Source organism: Stylophora pistillata, chromosome 9 (genome assembly GCF_964205215.1).
Source record: "Stylophora pistillata chromosome 9, jaStyPist1.2, whole genome shotgun sequence".
In the NCBI taxonomy this organism is placed as follows: domain Eukaryota; kingdom Metazoa; phylum Cnidaria; class Anthozoa; order Scleractinia; family Pocilloporidae; genus Stylophora; species Stylophora pistillata.
The window spans coordinates 20,292,365-20,311,102 of record NC_142527.1 but is presented as its reverse complement, the minus strand read 5'-3'; the positions used below and the strand labels follow the sequence as shown (position 1 = coordinate 20,311,102).

At 37.2% G+C, this 18,738-nt stretch overlaps 2 protein-coding genes across 4 annotated transcripts in view; one reads left to right on the top strand and one right to left on the bottom strand.

Moving 5' to 3' along the window:
* Positions 1-222: 222 nt before the first annotated feature.
* LOC111344190 (battenin) overlaps positions 223-18,738 on the bottom strand; it is a 22,327-nt gene continuing 3,811 nt past the window's right edge. Inside the window, exons 1-16 of one of the 2 annotated variants that reach the window (XM_022951404.2) lie at positions 12,600-12,795; positions 12,294-12,354; positions 11,754-11,850; positions 10,589-10,675; positions 10,313-10,392; positions 9,119-9,204; positions 7,430-7,502; positions 6,724-6,755; positions 5,954-6,065; positions 5,459-5,538; positions 5,038-5,090; positions 4,870-4,938; positions 3,781-3,836; positions 3,122-3,215; positions 2,338-2,478; positions 223-1,727 (exon numbers count right to left, since the gene is read on the bottom strand). In XM_022951404.2, coding sequence (XP_022807139.2) covers positions 1,590-1,727; positions 2,338-2,478; positions 3,122-3,215; positions 3,781-3,836; positions 4,870-4,938; positions 5,038-5,090; positions 5,459-5,538; positions 5,954-6,065; positions 6,724-6,755; positions 7,430-7,502; positions 9,119-9,204; positions 10,313-10,392; positions 10,589-10,675; positions 11,754-11,850; positions 12,294-12,354; positions 12,600-12,675 — 1,335 coding nt within the window. In that variant the 5' untranslated portion in view covers positions 12,676-12,795 and the 3' untranslated portion in view covers positions 223-1,589. Of the gene's footprint in view, positions 1,728-2,337; positions 2,479-3,121; positions 3,216-3,780; positions 3,837-4,869; positions 4,939-5,037; positions 5,091-5,458; positions 5,539-5,953; positions 6,066-6,723; positions 6,756-7,429; positions 7,503-9,118; positions 9,205-10,312; positions 10,393-10,588; positions 10,676-11,753; positions 11,851-12,293; positions 12,355-12,599; positions 12,796-18,738 lie in introns of those variants that run through there. The other variant, XM_088732362.1, reaches the window with a different exon arrangement.
* The window catches only part of LOC111344114 (uncharacterized), a 17,138-nt gene continuing 12,745 nt past the window's right edge, over positions 14,346-18,738 (top strand). Inside the window, exons 1-6 of one of the 2 annotated variants that reach the window (XM_022951324.2) lie at positions 14,346-14,790; positions 16,763-16,861; positions 17,366-17,474; positions 17,760-17,885; positions 18,220-18,245; positions 18,432-18,521. In XM_022951324.2, coding sequence (XP_022807059.2) covers positions 14,638-14,790; positions 16,763-16,861; positions 17,366-17,474; positions 17,760-17,885; positions 18,220-18,245; positions 18,432-18,521 — 603 coding nt within the window. In that variant the 5' untranslated portion in view covers positions 14,346-14,637. Of the gene's footprint in view, positions 14,791-16,762; positions 16,862-17,365; positions 17,475-17,759; positions 17,886-18,219; positions 18,246-18,324; positions 18,522-18,738 lie in introns of those variants that run through there. The other variant, XM_088732356.1, reaches the window with a different exon arrangement.

Here is an 18,738-nt window from a genome sequence, read left to right as displayed (position 1 = left end):
AACAATATTTAGGCATAACCGTTTGCAGGATTTATTTAGACAATTTTCTCTTGCAGGAATGTTTTTGGAGAAAAGTGACCCGCCCCCCCGCACCCTCCGGTTATTTCTAATGGTCCGTGACCCACAGGTGAGACCATCAAGTTTTAAAGACCTGTTACCCCGCTCCTTTGAACACAGTAGAGACGGGAAGGCCTCATGGGAAAAAACGCGAAACCCAGTATCTCCTTCAAGTCATTTTGTTTATTTTCTTTTTTTTGTGTTCAAATTCAATAACATTCGATACATGTTAGATGCGCCCAATTAATAAAAAAAAAAAAATTGTTTCAGACGCCCGGCGAAAAACCCTTTCACACGACTCTCCTTCCACATAGTTTTGAAAAGAAAATTGGCACGCACTCGTCGAAACTCTCAAAAATTGCAGCCGAATTCGACGAGAACTTCGCAGTTAATCGCAGAGGATGTTTTTAGTCGAGGCATTTATTTGTTGACGGCCCATTCTGGTCAAAATTGATTTATCTATTTTTGTAACTAGAAAAATTCATCATGCAAATATAAAAATCTAATTTGGTCTAGTTCTAATTATATTTTTATTTCATAGTTGATATTTTTTACACCGCTTGTTAGTAATTTCCTTGGTCTGTGATGCAAGAATCGGGCCTCTCAGTTTTCTATCAAAATTTAGATGCAAGGGTATGGATCTCAGTTGCATGCAGTCAGGTCAATAACAGTTGTTTCAGCGAAGCTCGCAGAGCGTAGCTCCACAATGATACAAAATGGTAGTAGTAACCCATCAAGCAGAAAAAAAATAGGCTTATGACCGTACGGGCGTCCGTACAAGGTGCTACTTTTCGCATGCGCGGTCAACTATACCGCGGGCACGCCAACGCCACAGCTTTGTCCAGTGGCCCAGTGGTCAGTGCACTGGGCTTCGAGTCGGACGACCTGGGTTCTAGTCCTGGCCGGGGTAAGGCGTTGTGCCCTTGAGACGTGCGGGAATAAAAACAACTGCGAGCTCAGCTTTTAGGCTTGGCTAAATCTATATATTATTAGAAACACTTCATTTTGTAAAAAATTATGACCACTTTCACAGTTTTCATCTAGAAGCTGCACAAATCGCCAAATCTATGACAGCAAAAGGCAAAGCAGAATTGCTCACTTGAGATTATTAAGAAATAATGACATGGTTGAAAAAGGCAGCATTAAAAGTTGGCGTCCTGAATTTGATATTTGGTTAAAATATTTAATCAACTTGCCTATTCTTAATGACAGTCAACGGGAAAAAAAATAAGTAAAACTCAAAGGAAAGTTGAAAAAATTAGAAAAAATAAATAAATAAAATCAACTAAACAGCAGAAAAGAAAAATAACATAATAAACGAAAAAATAATTAATTTAAAAATGACAATCTGCAATCATTTGCTTCATAGAAAGAAATTTCCCTGGGAAAAATTTTTCACATTCTCACTGAAATCCACAAAAAATTGGAAAATATAATAAGCTTAATAAAGTAGCATGGCAAAATTGATGGAAGCCATTCTTGCATTCAATGGTTGAAAAATTCATCCATTTATTCAGTCACCAGAGTAACCGTTAACTTCTAATCTTGTTTCTCCAGTATGTACAAAGAGCATTATGGGTAGGCAGAGCAGTAGCCCCAGCTAGTGCTATGCCGCAACTGTCAGCCATACTTGTCACACCCATTGAGAACTCCCTATGCTTCGGTGGAACCTGGGTAAGGAAATGAAACCTTATTAGCCTCAGTATGATTATGCCATGCAACTCGATACCAAAAACACCAACATTTATTAATACAAATTCGAAATGGTGAACTTGACGGTCTTTTAGACTTTTCAGTTTCAGAGAAAACCTGTCTAAAATCCGCGACAATGCACTGAAGAGATTACAGCCTCCAAGGGGCATCTACAAACACTGCTTCTCCGTGAAATTTGCGCACTCGCTTCGACCTTATATGAAATTCTACCGCGAAAAATTACTGTTGGTGTTCCTTCAACGTTTCTTAAATTTATTCGGCAGAAGTGCATCTTACAAATTTCTCGGGACTCTCTTAAGGGTTTCCACCCCCTTTTTTACCTTGGTTGCACGCAGGGCCATAAACGATATGATTAGACTTGAAGTTATCTGGTTACGTTTAGCGCATTTTCATACCAGTGCATTTAAACTCAAGTGATCTATTTCAATATCAGAGTTTGTGAAGCAGCGGATACACACAACCATTGAGTGTGAAAGAACAACCATTGAGTGTGAAAGAACAACCATTGAGTGTGAAAGAACAACCATTTCGCTTTGTTTTGTTTTGAGCATGATGAAGTGAGTTTACCTCTTGTGAAATCCTATAAAACGCATTGACGTAACAAGCACCTCCGAGAAGCCCTTCGTATAGGACAATCAAGAACATGATCCACACTGATGGCAGGAAGTGGAAATACGCTTCGCACAGGAGTATAACAAGATTTACATTCTGCAAAACAAGAGATGGATGAGTTTTGTCTTAAGTCTCATTACTACGTTTAAGGGAGCCTATACTTTATAAGCCCCCGGCTTCTAATAGGCTTCCTTGTTGTTACCTCTTCAGTTCCTTTGATTTTGAGGTTAATTTAGTTAGAACAGTTCTTTTTATCTTTGATGTATCATAAATCTTGTATTCGGTTAATTTTTTCTGGAATTTGCAAATTGAATGAATGAATGAATGAATGAATGAAATGAATGAAATGAATGAAATGAATGAAATGAATGAAATGAATGAATGAATGAATGAAATGAATGAATGAATGAATGAATGAAATGAAATGAATGAATGAACGGAATGAATGAATGAATGAATGGAATGAATGAATGAATGAATGAATGAACGAATGAATGAAATGAATGAATGAAAGTATGAAATGAATGAATGAATGGAATGAATGAAATGAATGAAAGAACGTTGACCGATCCTTTCTTCTGCCTCGGTAACACAAAATAATGATATGAAAACTGCATATAAGTAAAAAGGCAGACAAACAGACTACTGACTGATTGAATGACCGACCGACCGACCGACCGACCGACCGACCGACCGACCGACCGACCGACCGACCGACCAATCCAACAAAGATGCTCACCTGTAGAACGGCCAATATCCATATCTTTTTGATAGGGAAGATATTAACAGATGAACGTGATATAAAGACGCCAATTTGGTAGTCAACTTGATACCTTTGCAAAAGAGATAAGAGATTTACAGTTATTCTCCTTGGCTAACCCAAAAGAAAACAAAAAAAGAGCAGTCGTAGGTCGTGCTATACCCAGAATGCCGACTACATAATTTTCAGAAAGCTTTCTCATCACATCAACGTTTAATCTTCCTTGAAAAAAAAAAAGAACTAAAATTGAAAACAAGCCAATTCTCATCCTTGGAAGCATAACATTCCGTACAAGCTTTGTAACCAATCCAGACTAAACATTGCCTGAAGCATAAAACCACATTGTTACAGAGAGAATTGAAAGTTTACAAGAAAAACCGGCCAGTACATGATACAAGATCTTCAAAACTGTTATTGGTGTAAAGCAATTGACTATAGTGCCACCACCCCTCCCCGAGAGGAAAACTAGTTCATGGCAAGTAAACGGGATCTGTGAGTGTTATGTCCCAAGCCCAAGAACACTGCACCGGAAATGAAGCTAATTAGAACTAAAACTCGGACTTCTCGACTTTTCTCCCATATCGACGACGTTTCTGTGGTAGATGTATTTTATCAATCAACATCTGACACTGACTCACCATCTGTACTGCTCTGAAGGTGTTAACCAAATCCTATTCCAGTATATTAATTCATGCTGCAGAAAATGAAAACGTGAAAACTTTGCAGTGCAGCACTTTTCCTTAACAAGCTGACTAAGTTGAATGAATGAATGAATGACACCTTTATTTCAAATAAATAGAAATCCCAACATCAGGGTAGTCCCATCAGAACGTAAAGCTCTGCTATCAATAGGAACCCTGGTGAATAGGATCCAATCCAAGTTAGACATCATCTCCAAAAATGCGTTTTACAATTCTTTCTATTATGGAGCAGACCCACCAAGAAACGTCTCTGATGCCTTTAGAAGTTCAAAGGTCATTATCTTTAGTCTAATCAAAGATTTAATTTTTTTTGTATTTACCTGTAGGAGGCAGCTGCAATAATGATGGACAGCATGAAACAAAATCTCATCTTTAGTTTTGAGCAACAAAGTTCGAAAGGCGCATGTAGCTTTCCTGGACACAGCAACAGTGAATTACGGTCTTTTCGTCCAGAAGTCTTTTCGTCCAAGTCTTTTCGTCCAAAAGTATTTTCACTAAGTCTGTTCGTTTACTTGTTAAGTCTTTTCTCGAAGCAAATAAATAACTTTTAGAAGGCTAGATAAGGCTATAGAAAGAACTTGTTGCGAGCCATTCACGTAGTGATGTTACACTTCGTTGCCCTTTTACGCTCAATAGACGCTTAACAACAAGCCTAATATTCCCATTTCTTTCGCGTGAAATAATTAAACGGCAAGCAAGTCTTTACTTTTGCCACTATTTAATAAAGTATATTGCGTCACAACTTCATTCATTCTCCGTGTATTTATCGTAAAATTCATGACGTTGAATTCGTAAACGAAGATTGGTGACTAAAGGTATCGGTACCAAAATGGCGGCGGCTCGCAACAAGTTCTTTCTATAACCTTATCTAGCCTTCTAAAAGTTATTTATTTGCTTCGAGAAAAGACTTCACAAGTAAACGAACAGACTTAGGTGAAAATACTTTTGGACGAAAAGACTCTCGGACGAAAAGACTGGACACCGCAACAGTTATGAGAGGCAAGGCGTAAAGAAAAGGGTACTTACCAAACCTTGGTTGATGAAATATTCCGCAAAGTAAACAAAGAATAACGGCAGCATAAACTTCAACAATGACTTTTGAAAAAAGGAAAAGTAAAGAAATAGGTTTTTAGGGGTTCTTATCTATTTGCATTAATCAATGAAAGTACATCGTGAATGACTTCACAAGCTTACCTTGGTAATGATAAGTTTCACTTTAATCGTAAGCGGATCAACAGGGAGCTTTTCTGACAGGTACAAAAGAACGAATACAATCAGAATAAAACCATCAAGCGACAGCAAATAAAAAGGAAATGTGACTGTTTCAACTAATTTACCAAAAAAATTACCAAGGCTCTCATATGTTCTTGCTTCCCTTAGCTTAAAACGTGTTGGGTAATGCGGGTCAGTTTTATTTATTTATCATTTTAAGGTTACTTAAGTTTGAGGAAAATGAGCATAAAAAAGAGAAAAGCTTATGAAGGGTACAGAAGAGCATTTTCAAGTTTAGCCTCTTCAAAGATGTTATCTAGTCCTATCTAGGATCCCAACGAAAATAGGGAATGCAAGTATCAGATCACCTTGCGTGACACAGTTCTTGTCATGTCACACTTACCAGCCCCTTCTGTCCTTTCTGTTTCCAACAAAGGTTCCCGTTCAGTTACACCCTTGGGATGTTCAAGGATGAACCAGTAGCTAGAGAAAAGGGTATTCAGAACAGAGATTATCGTCTGTAAAACATTCAGATCTAACGGATACCTTCACCAACTTAAAATGACTCTGCCGGAAGACGGGCGCGTATGTTGAACATTACAACCATTAATACGTTTAACTACTATACTTACTTTACTTACTAACTTCACTTCTTAATTGTGACTGTGTGTTTTGAATTATTCTTACTGTGAAACCCTATAAAGACACCTACTCCTGTACCTTTAAGGTTAAACAAAACTGGGGTTTTATCTTGAATACCCGTACTAGGGATTTGCTAACCCTTGAAAACACAAAGGCCAGGTAAACCCTTTCCTTGCTTATGGATCCCAATCCTCCCCTCACTTAATGTGACTAATGGGGGAGGACAGGAGTTAAGAGGTTGAACAAATTCATTTACCTGACTCCTAGTGTAAATGGTATGACGTTCATTATTAGGACTGTGTTTCTGGGAGTGACCCCTGCGGAGGTGAACCCAGCATAGGATAGTGCACCAAATACTCCAGCACCCCCTACCAAAAATAACAGATATAATCTTTATTTACTTTAATATAACTATGCTTACTTAATTTTTTTTTTCGGACCTGCATGAAATGATAATTAAATACCCATCCAATATAACTATAATGGTGCTAAAAGCAACCTAAATTGTCAAAACCTATTATTCATCGCAGCACTGATAAACCTATAGCAAATAGAAGCTTATCTGATAACAGCAATACACCACACTTTCTATGGGTTTACCGACATACCCACTTGGAAAGTTGGGAGAAAAGTTGAAAAGCACAAGTTGCATCTTCCCCAGTAAACCATTAGAAAGTGTGGTTTATTGCAGTTTATGAATAAATGTAATTTGGTGGCTAACAGAATGGCACCACAAACTGCTCTCAGTAACTGCCACATGCCATCACATGAAGTTAGCTGGCAAACATTTTGGTATCTGTACCATTCTCAATTACCTTAAAAAACAGTACTTAATTGGTACCATGTGTTCAACAATTAAGCTGCAAGATTTTGCATGCACACTGAAGTTGATTACTGTTACTGCAATAGCTAGGGCATGGGTCTCTAGTATGCAAATGAACAAGTTCTGGAGGTAGGATACCTCAATATGACACACAATAGGAATCTGTCAAATGACAAAATGTCATTTTAAAATGAAATGCTCACCAGTGCCAGAAGACCATGTTGATACAACATCTCTGTGAATACAAAAAACAGGGGTTTTTCGTATAATTTTTATGAAGTGTACTGAAATCTTTATCTGTAATGCTTTAAATCAATTCTTTGATTCCGTCAAACCAATGAAGCCAAATCAGAGGCCTGGAATAAAAAATGAGGCATTTGTTCCACCATCCTCTCTACCCTGGATTGTTTATTGTTATAGCTATTCCCTGGCAAAAATCTTTAAAGGAGCTTTAAGGATCCTAAAATATCTTTATAAAAACCTTCAAGTATCCTAAGAGGAACTTTGGGAAGATTTTTGGAAAATCTGTATTAAAGGATATTCACAATTCTTGTAAGGATCCAAGATCCTTAAGGATGTTTCAATTTCTTGCCAAGGTCTCTAAGGATCTTCAAAATAATATCTTGAGAAGGATAAAGCTCTTAGAAATAGCCATCTACTGCTTTCAACCCTTGTGGCCACTGGCTTGCCCAGCGGCCAAGCTGCGAGGCACTTGGTCATTCCTTTTTAGGCACTCACAACACTGCCAGGTACACAGGCTGGTTGGTTGTTGTAAACTTCTGCACCTGACTTTAATTTGTGAAATAGGCAACCTTCAATAATGGATTTGCCTTCTTATGTACGTACCCTAAGGGTGTCTCCTCATGATTCTTACGTAAGGTTCCAATGGAACTAACTGAAGTTACTCACTTGTCAAAATGAGCTGAATAGCTCAGTAATGTGATTTCTCCAAATCCTGAACTTATACTTGCAAATACCACACCTAATGGACCAAATGTAAATATATGGAGCAAGTTTTAAATTAAAAGCAAAGGCAAGGGTTTAAATTGATGAATGCAGGGCTGGACACTAATGGTAGCCCACTAGCAACAGACTAGTAGAAATTCAGCTTTGGCTCATCAGTAGTGGTTTTCAATTTCCACTAGCCAGTTTGGCTAGTAAATAAACTGAAATTGTCATAACATCTAAGGTGTCACAAGCCACTTGGTTAGTAAGTTGAAAAGTTAGTGTCGAGCCCTGGAATGTCTTCAAGAATAAGAAAAAAAGAAATCTTGATAAATATAATTGTACATAATTATGCATGAGTATTAGGAAATGCCTTGAGTTCCAAACATAACTGGTACATCTAAGAAGATGCAAGAGGTTTGGGTATGAAGGAGTTAAATAATTTTTTTCTTTAGTTGGATTGTTTTAAAACCAGATTTCAAAATTACTTATTATCTTCATTTATGCCTTTCTCTCTCTGCCCAAAACAAATCTACAAATGCTGCTCTTGCCTGAGCTCTGTTTACTGGGCACCAAAAAATAACAAACTTAAGTTGGAGCAATAGGGCTATATACAATAGGTCCATCGCCGCTTTTATTGAAACAAACAGAAAAAGAATGAATTCCGTTATGGTGTTTGCCCAGTAAAGGTGAGGGCCAAGAAAAACGCACCAACACTAAATATACAACAAGAGAAAGTGGGCGGATCAGGGGGAGGAGGAGGGAGTCAAAAAACAGCTTCTCACTCCGAGTAATCGAGGCGAATGATGAGCACATGGCTAGGGAGTTAATGTGACTTGTAAAAACCCTCAGAGGGGGTCAAGCGTAATGGCCGTTGACCCCTGACCCAAACCCAGTCCCCCTTGATTGTGAAATAAACCTGGGTCAAAGAGAGAAGGCATAAATATTCTATTTGCGAGCAAATATTTTGTTTTTCTCGTAGAATTTAGAACACAGGAAAAATTGAACATTACAAAAAAAAGGGGGGCAGTGTCACAAATCAATTAATTGAAAATGAAACAAATTTGGTTATGGGTAATTGGAAGAAAAACTGACTAGTTTGCCATCAAGGTAAATAAACAGCCAAGTAGCAAGAGGACATAAAACTAAAATAACAACAAAAAATAATAAACAAGCATGTGGCAATATTGTGGGAGATGCAGGGCTCTAGTGGTTAAAGGTTAAGGTTGAAGAGCAGGCTAGATCTTTCACAGTCCCTCTCTTTACCAAGGAGTATTAAGGGGGACTGGTGAATTGTCAGGGAGGCCTGATGAAATGCTGCCAGGGTATAACCTCACAACGGACTGACTTCCCATCCAGGGGAGAGTAATAATATTCCTACATTGCGGTTGCTTATGCTAAAGAAACCAGGATTAGCTCAGTGGGCCACTGAGCTTGAACACAGACTTTACTCATGAAGCAATGGGTACTGGTGAATTATCAGGGAAACCCACTTAAATGCTGGCAGCAATGCAGTGATAGCATCCCAGGGGGGAGAAGTAGTACTCTTGGTCACTCCATGCTGCAAATACTAAGATAAGTTTGGGCTGGTGGAACAGAAAAAAAATTATTTTGAGACAAACTAAATAAACAAACTGTTAAATTAAATCTCACCTAACAAACTAAACCAGAGTGTTTGAGAAAAGGCCACAATGAAAAAACTTGCAAAGGCAAACAAAACGCATATTGCCATGCGTATGCTGAAAAAGAGGAAGTGAACTGAGAATTAAATAATTTAAGGTTACCATAAGAATATCACACTCAAAAATGCAAAACTCAATACTATTAAGGGATATTACTTAATAATATTTAAAAGAATGCATTGAAAGGTTGTTGCAGATAATTTTGTCACTTATAGCTTATCAGGCAAGGTGCTTTGTGTAACTACTGCAAACTGAATATAGATCTTCTTGTACAAAAAAATATCTGTACATAATTTCAACACTGTAGCTAATGTAAATATCAAATTAACTGTTTTGCTAGACTAAGTGTTATTTAAATAATATTACATCATGTTTCTGGTGTTCACCTCATATGCAAGACCCCCATTTATAATCATGCCTGCTCATAAGGTGGCTGCTCGTCTCTCAAAATAGTAATATTCTGTGCTTGCTTTATAGTTTGTACTGCTTTTATAATACATGTGCCAGACTAGCATTTGCATGGCATGTAAAACACATTGTAGGTGTACATTCAAGTTCAGTACACAATGTCTTCTAATATCCAGGAATTCTACCTCTAGAGAGATAAAACCTCAGGGCTTGTCTATAGAAAAGGCTTTATATGGTGTAGCTTGTTTTGTTGGAAGTTACAGTGGTTTTAATTTGCCCAGTTGTAGGAATTAATGCTGTTTTGTGTGGGTTGTAGTAGGTTGCACATTTGAAACTCCCACAGTTTATTGTGATAGTGCGTGCCTTTGAAGCTGCCACTATTTTTGAGGTGTACTTAGTGTGTTTGCAAAAACTAATTGCTGTCAGTATTGGATGTTGTTTAATGCACTTCACAGCACAGCAGTTTGTTAGTTGTTGCAGTTAAATGTAGTGTTACAGTTGCAGCAGTGTGTTTAGTTGATTTTGATGGTTTGTCTGGCCATCATTGGAATTGCTGTTGTTTAAAAAAGTGTAAACCAAACCATTTTCTCATTTAACTGCATATACTGAGCTACGAGACATTGCTACATGTATGAGCCCCTCCTATCTTAGACAGCATAAATCATTAAGACTTTCTAGGTAATTAACCCTTTCTTCTTTCTCTCTCTGCTTTTTGTCTGAACAATTGATAAATAAATACACTTGATCTTTATCTCACCTGTATGGTATTCTTTGCATATAGAAGGGTGCTGTAATCTTGATAATGAGTGTTGGTAAAATATCAGCCAAAAGAACAGTCTGGAAAATACATTCATTAGTAAAATGATATGTTACCACAGTGAAAATATACTGCCCCCTATCCATACTGACCCTGAACTGAAGAGCATTTTCGTGTATATGTACATGTATACATTGATATTTTCAGATAACCATTGTGTTTTATCAGTGCATTTAAAATGTTACTTTCAATTGATATAAATTTCTATTTCCATACCCCAGTCGACAGAGGGTTACATTCTAAACCATCAGTTGAGTTAAATGATCCACTAATATCCAATGTCAAACTTGCATTGTTTGAAGTCTGCAAGATATCAATTAGATTTTCATTTAGCAAGACACTATGTATACTATAATGCCTGAAAAGAAGTTTTCAATTTACAGTGTATCTCATAAATGTAAAGTTAAAAACTTCAATTTTTTTTAGTTAAAATGGTAATCTCTAATTTTTTTTTCCATCACTCATCTGCTTCAATTCAAGACTGCAAGCAAGAACACCTTCTGATGTAATGTATTAAAAACAAGTGCAAGTGTTTCGTCAGGGGTTCCAAACACCGAGAAACAGATGGAAGCACAGGGCTCCTGGTCAAGTGCTTCTATTGATTTGAGATGTTTGGAACCACTGATGAAACACGAAGCACAAGTTTTTGAGACAACTTCTTCTCTGCAGTGATACATTTTTTTTCATAGTCCACCCCAAATAAAAGAACAATAATTTATGAAGCAATGCAATTTTTCCATTTCCATAACATTATGTTAACATGCCTGCATGATTAGTTGTTTTGGTGTAGATGGTGTATGACCATGAGTGAAGATGGAGTGGCAAGATTCAGGGAGCCAAAAACAGTTTACAAAGAACACGCATTAGTCGAAAAGCTATATTTCCTCCTTTACCAAATGTAAGAACAAATGGGCGGTAACAATTTTTGGCAAATGGCAAATTTCTCAGTCAATTAGAGCTCCCATTTTTAAGTCAGAAGCACTCTTTAAAGACTGTGATTTATTCAAGGTTGTGCAGCTTTATACCACCACTGAAGAAATAGATACATGAGTAACCTTTAATTACTAGCCAAGCAATATTCCTGAACTACACTTGTAAAGACAAGAGCACATAAAACCAATTTCTGTAGGTACAATTGTCACTTCTACATATATAAAATCTATTGTCTATAGGTATGATGTTACTTCTAAAAATCTATTGTCTGTAGACGTAAGAGAATGTATAATAATGACAGTTAACTGTAGTTTGCAAAAGAACAGTCAAAAGTTTAGTCATCACTAGTGTAAGTGGTTCTTGATCAAATGTCACAATCATTTTATTAGCAGTAAATTGTGCAATCTGGTTTTCCTTATTATTATTCCAGAAAGAGTGCAAACCATACTTGGTTTCCTTGATCACTGTTTTTCTCTTCATGAAGAATATCATGAGCAGCACTCAACATAACCACATAACCAAAGTTGTTACATAAGCCAAGAAGCCTGGAAAATCATGCACAAAATTAAAATAAAAATTATGCAACCTAAATCATGCACAAAATTAAAATAAAAATTATGCAACCTAAATCATGCACAAAATTAAAATAAAAATTATGCAACCTAAATCATGCACAAAATTAAAATAAAAATTAGGGAAACTAATAGCCTAATCACTGTATCCATATTTTAACACACATAACAAAAATCACCCAACAGCTGATATCAAACAATTCTATTTCTTTCAACAGCAATTCAAACAGTGAAACAAATAAAATATCTAACAGACTTAATCATCCCCTCTCAAATTGTACATAGGCGATATTTGAGCTCCCTTGCATTGGTCGATCGTTACCTTGTCAGTAAGACAAATAGTTTATTGGGCTGGCTCCTGAAGAAGTACTATGATATGCAGCATAGAGTATGAAAAAATAGAGAAATTTTCCTACCAGAAACCAATTAGATTTCTTCTACTCTTTCCTTCTCTGCTTCTGCTACCGCTGGGTATATCTAGTGCGGAAAAAAAATTACAAATACAAGCAACAAAGGTTTCCAAAATCTTCTCTTACTTCAAGGGGATTTTATCGTCATAAGAAGCCGGCAAACGATGGTATTAAACAGACCGATGACCTCTGGGTAATGGGAACTCTAACACCTTTCTGTTTTAGGGAGCAAGAAGGCCCAACATCTCCAAAGTTTGCACCTTCGAAGTGCGACAACAGAACGTTATTCTATCATAAACAGTAAAAGCTTGCCTGTGATGTCATTTTGTTCCTCTGAGAGGTTCGAAGACGACTCAATTTCTGTACTTCTGTCGTCCATCTTCAACATAATGAAGACGGAATTGAGAGTTCTCGTGCCCTTGAAAAAAAATTTTCCCCTCAGTTCAATTTAGTAACTAAGGTACTAATCTAATTTCCTTATATTCTCGTGATCGCTTTATTGGCCCGTCCGCTGACGTAAGCCCGGTTATAGCACTGGGTCCCAGCACTGGGTAGGTGTCTTGATTACGACAAAAATAACTATACTATCTTGTCTGAGAGTGGGTCAAAAATTTTGAGAACAGGGCATATATCTGAGAATATATAGGTCACAGGCGGGGCGAGTTTGGTGAAAGAAAACAATCTACTCCCATGGCTCAGATACACTAAATTGAGCGGAAAGAGAACGGACTTGCAACAAAAAAGGCTGATGAATCGCTTTAAAAAAGGAAATTATCAGCTATCTTTAGTCGATTTACTTGGCTTGGAAACCGGGAAAGCTTTCGAGAGGTTTCAATGTCGATCATCACATCCCTAGATTGAAATTGGGCACGTCTAATTAAACCTGCACTAGAGGTTCTAGAGACTTTGCAGAACTGAAAGAGTTAGACAATTGCAAGTTTAACAGGTAAACTATTTGTGCTGTCCAATTGGAAATCCTCTCCTATCTTATACTAAAGTAAAAATGCCAACCATGTTGGCTGAAAAAAGTCAGAAATTTGTTAAAATAGATGAGTCGATACTGTAAAATGTTTAATTTTCGTCTGGTTCGTAGGTATCCTCATAGTTAATCGAGGAGACGATTAACTATGGTATCCGCTAGATGCCCGAATATTCGGCTCAAGAAGTTGCGATTGAATTGATCACCTTTTCACACACAAGTCTATCGAAGTAACACAAAGATTTCAAAACGTGCTAGTTAAATCACCAAAGGTCAAAGATGGCTTTGAAACTATAAATTTTCCATTTTATTCTTCCTAAAAAGAAGAATATTAAAACGCTGATTAAATAAGTCTAGGGCCTCCAAACTCTTTGTTGTTTTCAGGAATGTAAAACTGAAGTAAAGGGTGCTCTTAAGAGAGTCTTGTGCTGCTACTAAGTTCCAATGTCGGAGAGAAGCGAGAAATTACCGTTATATTGATCCATCGTGCAACAGGTGCTAAACGAAAGAAAACAGTAGGGAAAACATTGATCCCATATGGTGTTCTTTTTCGTTTGATCTTTTTTTTCTTCAATCAATTCTGAGGTTATGGGTGAAAAGAAGTCCACCGAAATATCGTGGTCATCAACCTTGAGTGCGATTAGCCAGTTTGATTGTTTATTCTATATATCGAATAAATAATTTCGCAGACCTTTCCAAAAAATTATTGACCGACGTTCGACGAACCACTGAAATAAATCTTTTTTCTTTTCTTCGACGTCATTAACCGTCTGTCTGTATCATGGTAAATCATAGTAAATCATAGTAAATCATAGTAAATCATGGTAAATCATAGTCAACCACCAATCCCATATCAAGAGTACTTTTTTTACAGTTCTTTGGGGATTAATTTATTTATATATGATGAAATCAGTTTGGAAGCGAACGTTTTTCAACGAGGAATGGCTACTTCATTAACATGTCAATTTTCATGACTACAGAAATATGTCTAGTGTACACAAATCTCTAACGAGTTCCGACAGATTTTTTCTTTCAGTATGAAATTGCTCTACCTAAAACAAACTGACTTGCACGGCATCTGTCAATTTACTGAGATCGCCAGAACCCATATCTATTAAAGTACTGGCGATAAACGACAAAATGTGAGGCGTAAAGCTAAAGCCATGAGCCAAACAGCAAGACCTGAAAACTAAACGTTGTGCGTAAATAGAAAGCAGGATTTCTAACTGAATTCCGCGGCTATGGGCAGAGCCTTGGTCTTTTATTAACTAACGCACTGAGCAAATAAGACTCCGTTTTCCCAATATGCAAAGCGGTGTAAGATGAGTTTGCTCAAGCAATTTGCAGTTGCGACAAATTCTTCTCGTCTTCATGGAATCCAAAAAAGAACGAGCAAGGTTCTGCGGAAATATTCTGGTACGAAAGACCAAAAGAAAGAGCTTTCTTGCCAAGTCACTGTTCGAAGGAGTTTTTGGGGTATTGAACGATAGCTCTCTGGAGTATTACCGCAGTTCGGCACAGTGGGTAAGTGCTTTAGTGCTACGATTTGTGGAGAATGCCAAACCTTTTAACCCGTTACTATCACAAAAACCAATTATTAATAGACTTTCAAATGTCAGTAATTAGCGACAAACCCTTTGAGTCTGTTTTAAAGCAGTTTTCTTGCCTTGAGAAGCACCAGCAGAAGCCTAGGGCAGTTCGAAACTTCTAATAAACTATCCGGTGACTGCTTTAGTTAACATTGGCTCATTATGCTACTTTGCTCATATCTCTTTGAGGAAGTTATAAATAGGATTATGGAGTTGATTGGTTCGACATTCCCAGCGACTTATTCAACATGCATGGACGCTATAACTGAAATGCCAATTTCTAACTTGATGAGAGGTCTCACTCTAATTGAGCAAATGCGATTTAGGCGATCTAAACCTAAAACAGTTGATACTTTCATGAAGGTCTCATTTAAATCCCTACAGATGATCTTCGATTGTCACAGATTGATTAAATCACATTGATAATTGTTTCTTTACATTCTCATACATTTTTAGGATCTGAATTGTGCTATCATTACACGACAACTTCAAATATATGACCAAACGCCTTCTTCTAAGTTGTCAAAGAGACAGTTTCTTTCACTATGCGCTAGACTTGTCAGTTAGAAGCACGCTCCTATGGTTAATTTTCAATGAAAAATCTCTGAAAAAGAACTCGAACAAAAGTAATACACATAGAAAAAAAATGATTTCTTGAGACAATGCTTTTGGGCAAGTTCACATTCCAGAAGTACAGTTCGTTTTAGATACCTTCACTGTTTAATTAAGTTGTCTGTATTCTGTACAAGCATACACAAAGAAGCGAAATGTTTATTCAATTTCCCGTTATTGTTATTGTAATTATCCAATAACATAAAGAGTGGGTGGCATAAGAGATATTTTATGCGTAAAAAGGTGAAAGTCAACAACAAGCTTTATAACCGGATTACAAGCTTATCAAACGGAAAAAATGTCGCGTAAGCCGCGGAAAAGACTCTCTCCCTAGCCTTTTTGCAGCTTAACTAAGACCGAGGCAATAAATAACGCCGCTTAAGCTTTTAAGTCCTGATAACCTCCATCTATTCTTACTGCCGTTTGTTTCGTTGTAAATTAGACAGAAGAACTTGGCCTTATTCCGAAATAATACCTATGCACTAAGGTTGTAAAGCTTGCTGTTCTCATAACGTTATTACAAGACAACTTCAAATTATTGAAATTGTAAGGAGAAGTGACATTTTAACAACTCCTGAGAGTTTAAGGGTCAATCGCTTTCACTAAATATCTTATAACTGAAAAAATAGTAATCACGACTGCCAGACAAAGGAAACTTTCTGTAAGGGCCGCGCGGAACTGATTGAGAAGATTTTTTTTAACGCAGAGCTAAGTGAAACAAAATTATTGTAATCAAAGATTTCCTTCGACTAGAAAGATCACAAATTATAGCTAAATAAGAGAAAGGTGACTATCACACGAGGAGAGAACATTTCGTGAGTGAATGCAGTTGCAGTGGCCTTATGGAAAGACTTAATACTTTTGTTGATTAGCAGATTAGGCCATAAAATATACGAAATGCCGGTCGCTTGGAAATTTTATCGTAGGTCAACCTCGGCCGATGTGTCGGTGCTTTTTAAACTTTGTGTTTAGTTTCGGACTCAAAAACATTGACAACAACAAGAATCAAAACTGATATAATGCTACCTTTTCAAATACCAACGTGCACACATAGAAACAGGCACATTGAATTTTTAATAATTTTTAAATTATATATCATACTCAGGCGTTGGAGTAAAAAAAAAGCAACAGAAATAAATGTGCAGTAAATTTGCACCAAGGAAATTTCTTACTTGAAGCAGATCTGGATCTGGATGAAAAGAACTTCGAAGTCATTGATTCGGTCAAATAATCGTACCCCATGAAATATCATGATTTTTTTTTTTTATCAATTTTCTGTTCATTTCCCTTCTCAGACAAAAGGAGAAAAACCTGATTTTTTTCTCGAGCTGCTCCACATCCAATCCGTCGAAGAAGTGGACGATGATGCATTCAGCCAAGCGCTTTGTTTTCAGGTTAGTGTCACTGGAAAAACGATCCGTATAAGTATTTGTAGTTATGCTAAAATGATATCGCGAAAATGCGGATGGGAACTAAACACAGCCAAAGTGAATGAGCTACTAAGAGAAAAAGACATACAGTTCTGACTCAGTCGTTATAATCTCTTTTACGTACAGTGATTTGCCCAACTTGACCGCCTCCTGCATACATGCCATGTACATTTAGAGAAAAAGCAAAGAGAAAAAGCAAAGAGGGCCCTTGTTCACATTTATGTACGCGATGTCCTACTTGACCTTCGTTGTCGTCATATTTTACGAGGGCAATTTCATTTTAAGTATCTTGGTGCTTGAAACTGCCGAGTATTTTATTCATTTATTCGTGTTAGTAATTTTTTTGGTTATCATTTATCTATTTATTCAAGATTAGGCGCTCACCGACTTTTCCCACCGACTGGTCGGGCACTTATTCGAGGTTGGGCGATGAATTGAATAGATAAGAACAGTATCTCTTAATTGCAGGTAACCTATCACTGTCGCACCAAGAAGGACAACTCTAACACTCGGACCCTTTATCTCTCCGCTTATGACGTGGACGAGTTGGAGTCGTGGCTGTGTTCATTACGATCAGGTGTGCAAGCTTTATACACTTTCCATGATGCCCTAAAGAAAACGTTCGTATTTGTCGCGCATTTACAAAGGCAATTTTGTTTCCAAGCGGTGAATTAATGGTACAATGAGCCGCAATCCATTTTGGAATATCATCTCAGGAGCTTCCTTTCTGGTTTCCTTGAGAAAAAAAAACTGGACTGATTTATACTGATTTATGAGCAGCAGTAGGTGGAACCTGTTTGGGGCGTGAGGTGCATACATTTAATTTCGCTGTACTCTGTGAACCGAATTGGTAAATTTTCAGTTTGTCTGGACAATCCAGTAAGCCTGACCCAGTACCACTCGGGTCGCTTTACCGGCAAGGGATGGTCATGTTGTAAAGCTACCTCGTTTCGAAGTTCCCCCGGATGCAAACCAAGTACCATATATGGTAAGTAAATACCTGATCAAAGGTAGGCATGCATACTGGCCTCTCCCAATTAACGTTTGGCCAACCTGCTTTAGTGTACAGTCAGTTTCGTCATTAGTATCAGTTCGTTGCTTTGCGATTTATTGACGAGAGGTTCTGTTCTGCGTATTTGAAGGCTCATCTTAACTGCCTTTGTCGGAAAACGCACGCATGATACCAAAGACATTCTCTCTTCAATACCATGTCAAAGTCTAGCCAGTTATTCGATAACCAATTGAAACACATTCGATTATGATAACACCTTGACCTAAAATGATGCCTTCCTTTGACAATTTTCTTCTCCTTTATTTCCTAGGAATTCCAACCGTAAAGAAGCGTAAGGTGATACAAAGATATTACTGTGAATTCATTTATGGTTCTAATGATACCACCAATAAAAAATGATAAAAATTTTGATCACCATCGATATTTTCATTACAAATATTTTTATCATGATTGTTATTATAACAATCAAATTTTTCTTATTACCACTACAATTATTATCATTATTATTTTTTGTTTCGTTAGTTATCACCGGCAATCACTTTTCATGGCTTCGGAGTAGTTGCACTGGAGACTCATTTCTCAGATATGCCAGGAAGCCTTCCTTTCAATGCGGTAAGTCATAACTATCAATTATTATGGGAAAATTTTTCTTAGGCGAAAATTGTATGCGCTTCTGGGACTACTTCTAACAAGAAATGATCACCTGTCATTTGAAACAGTCGCGATTCTGCTCTTTAACGTAAGAAGACAATGCGAACAAACCAAAGGGTCAGAATTCTTTAAATATGGATGAGAAATTGTGCGATATCAATCTCGATTTGCACAGTAA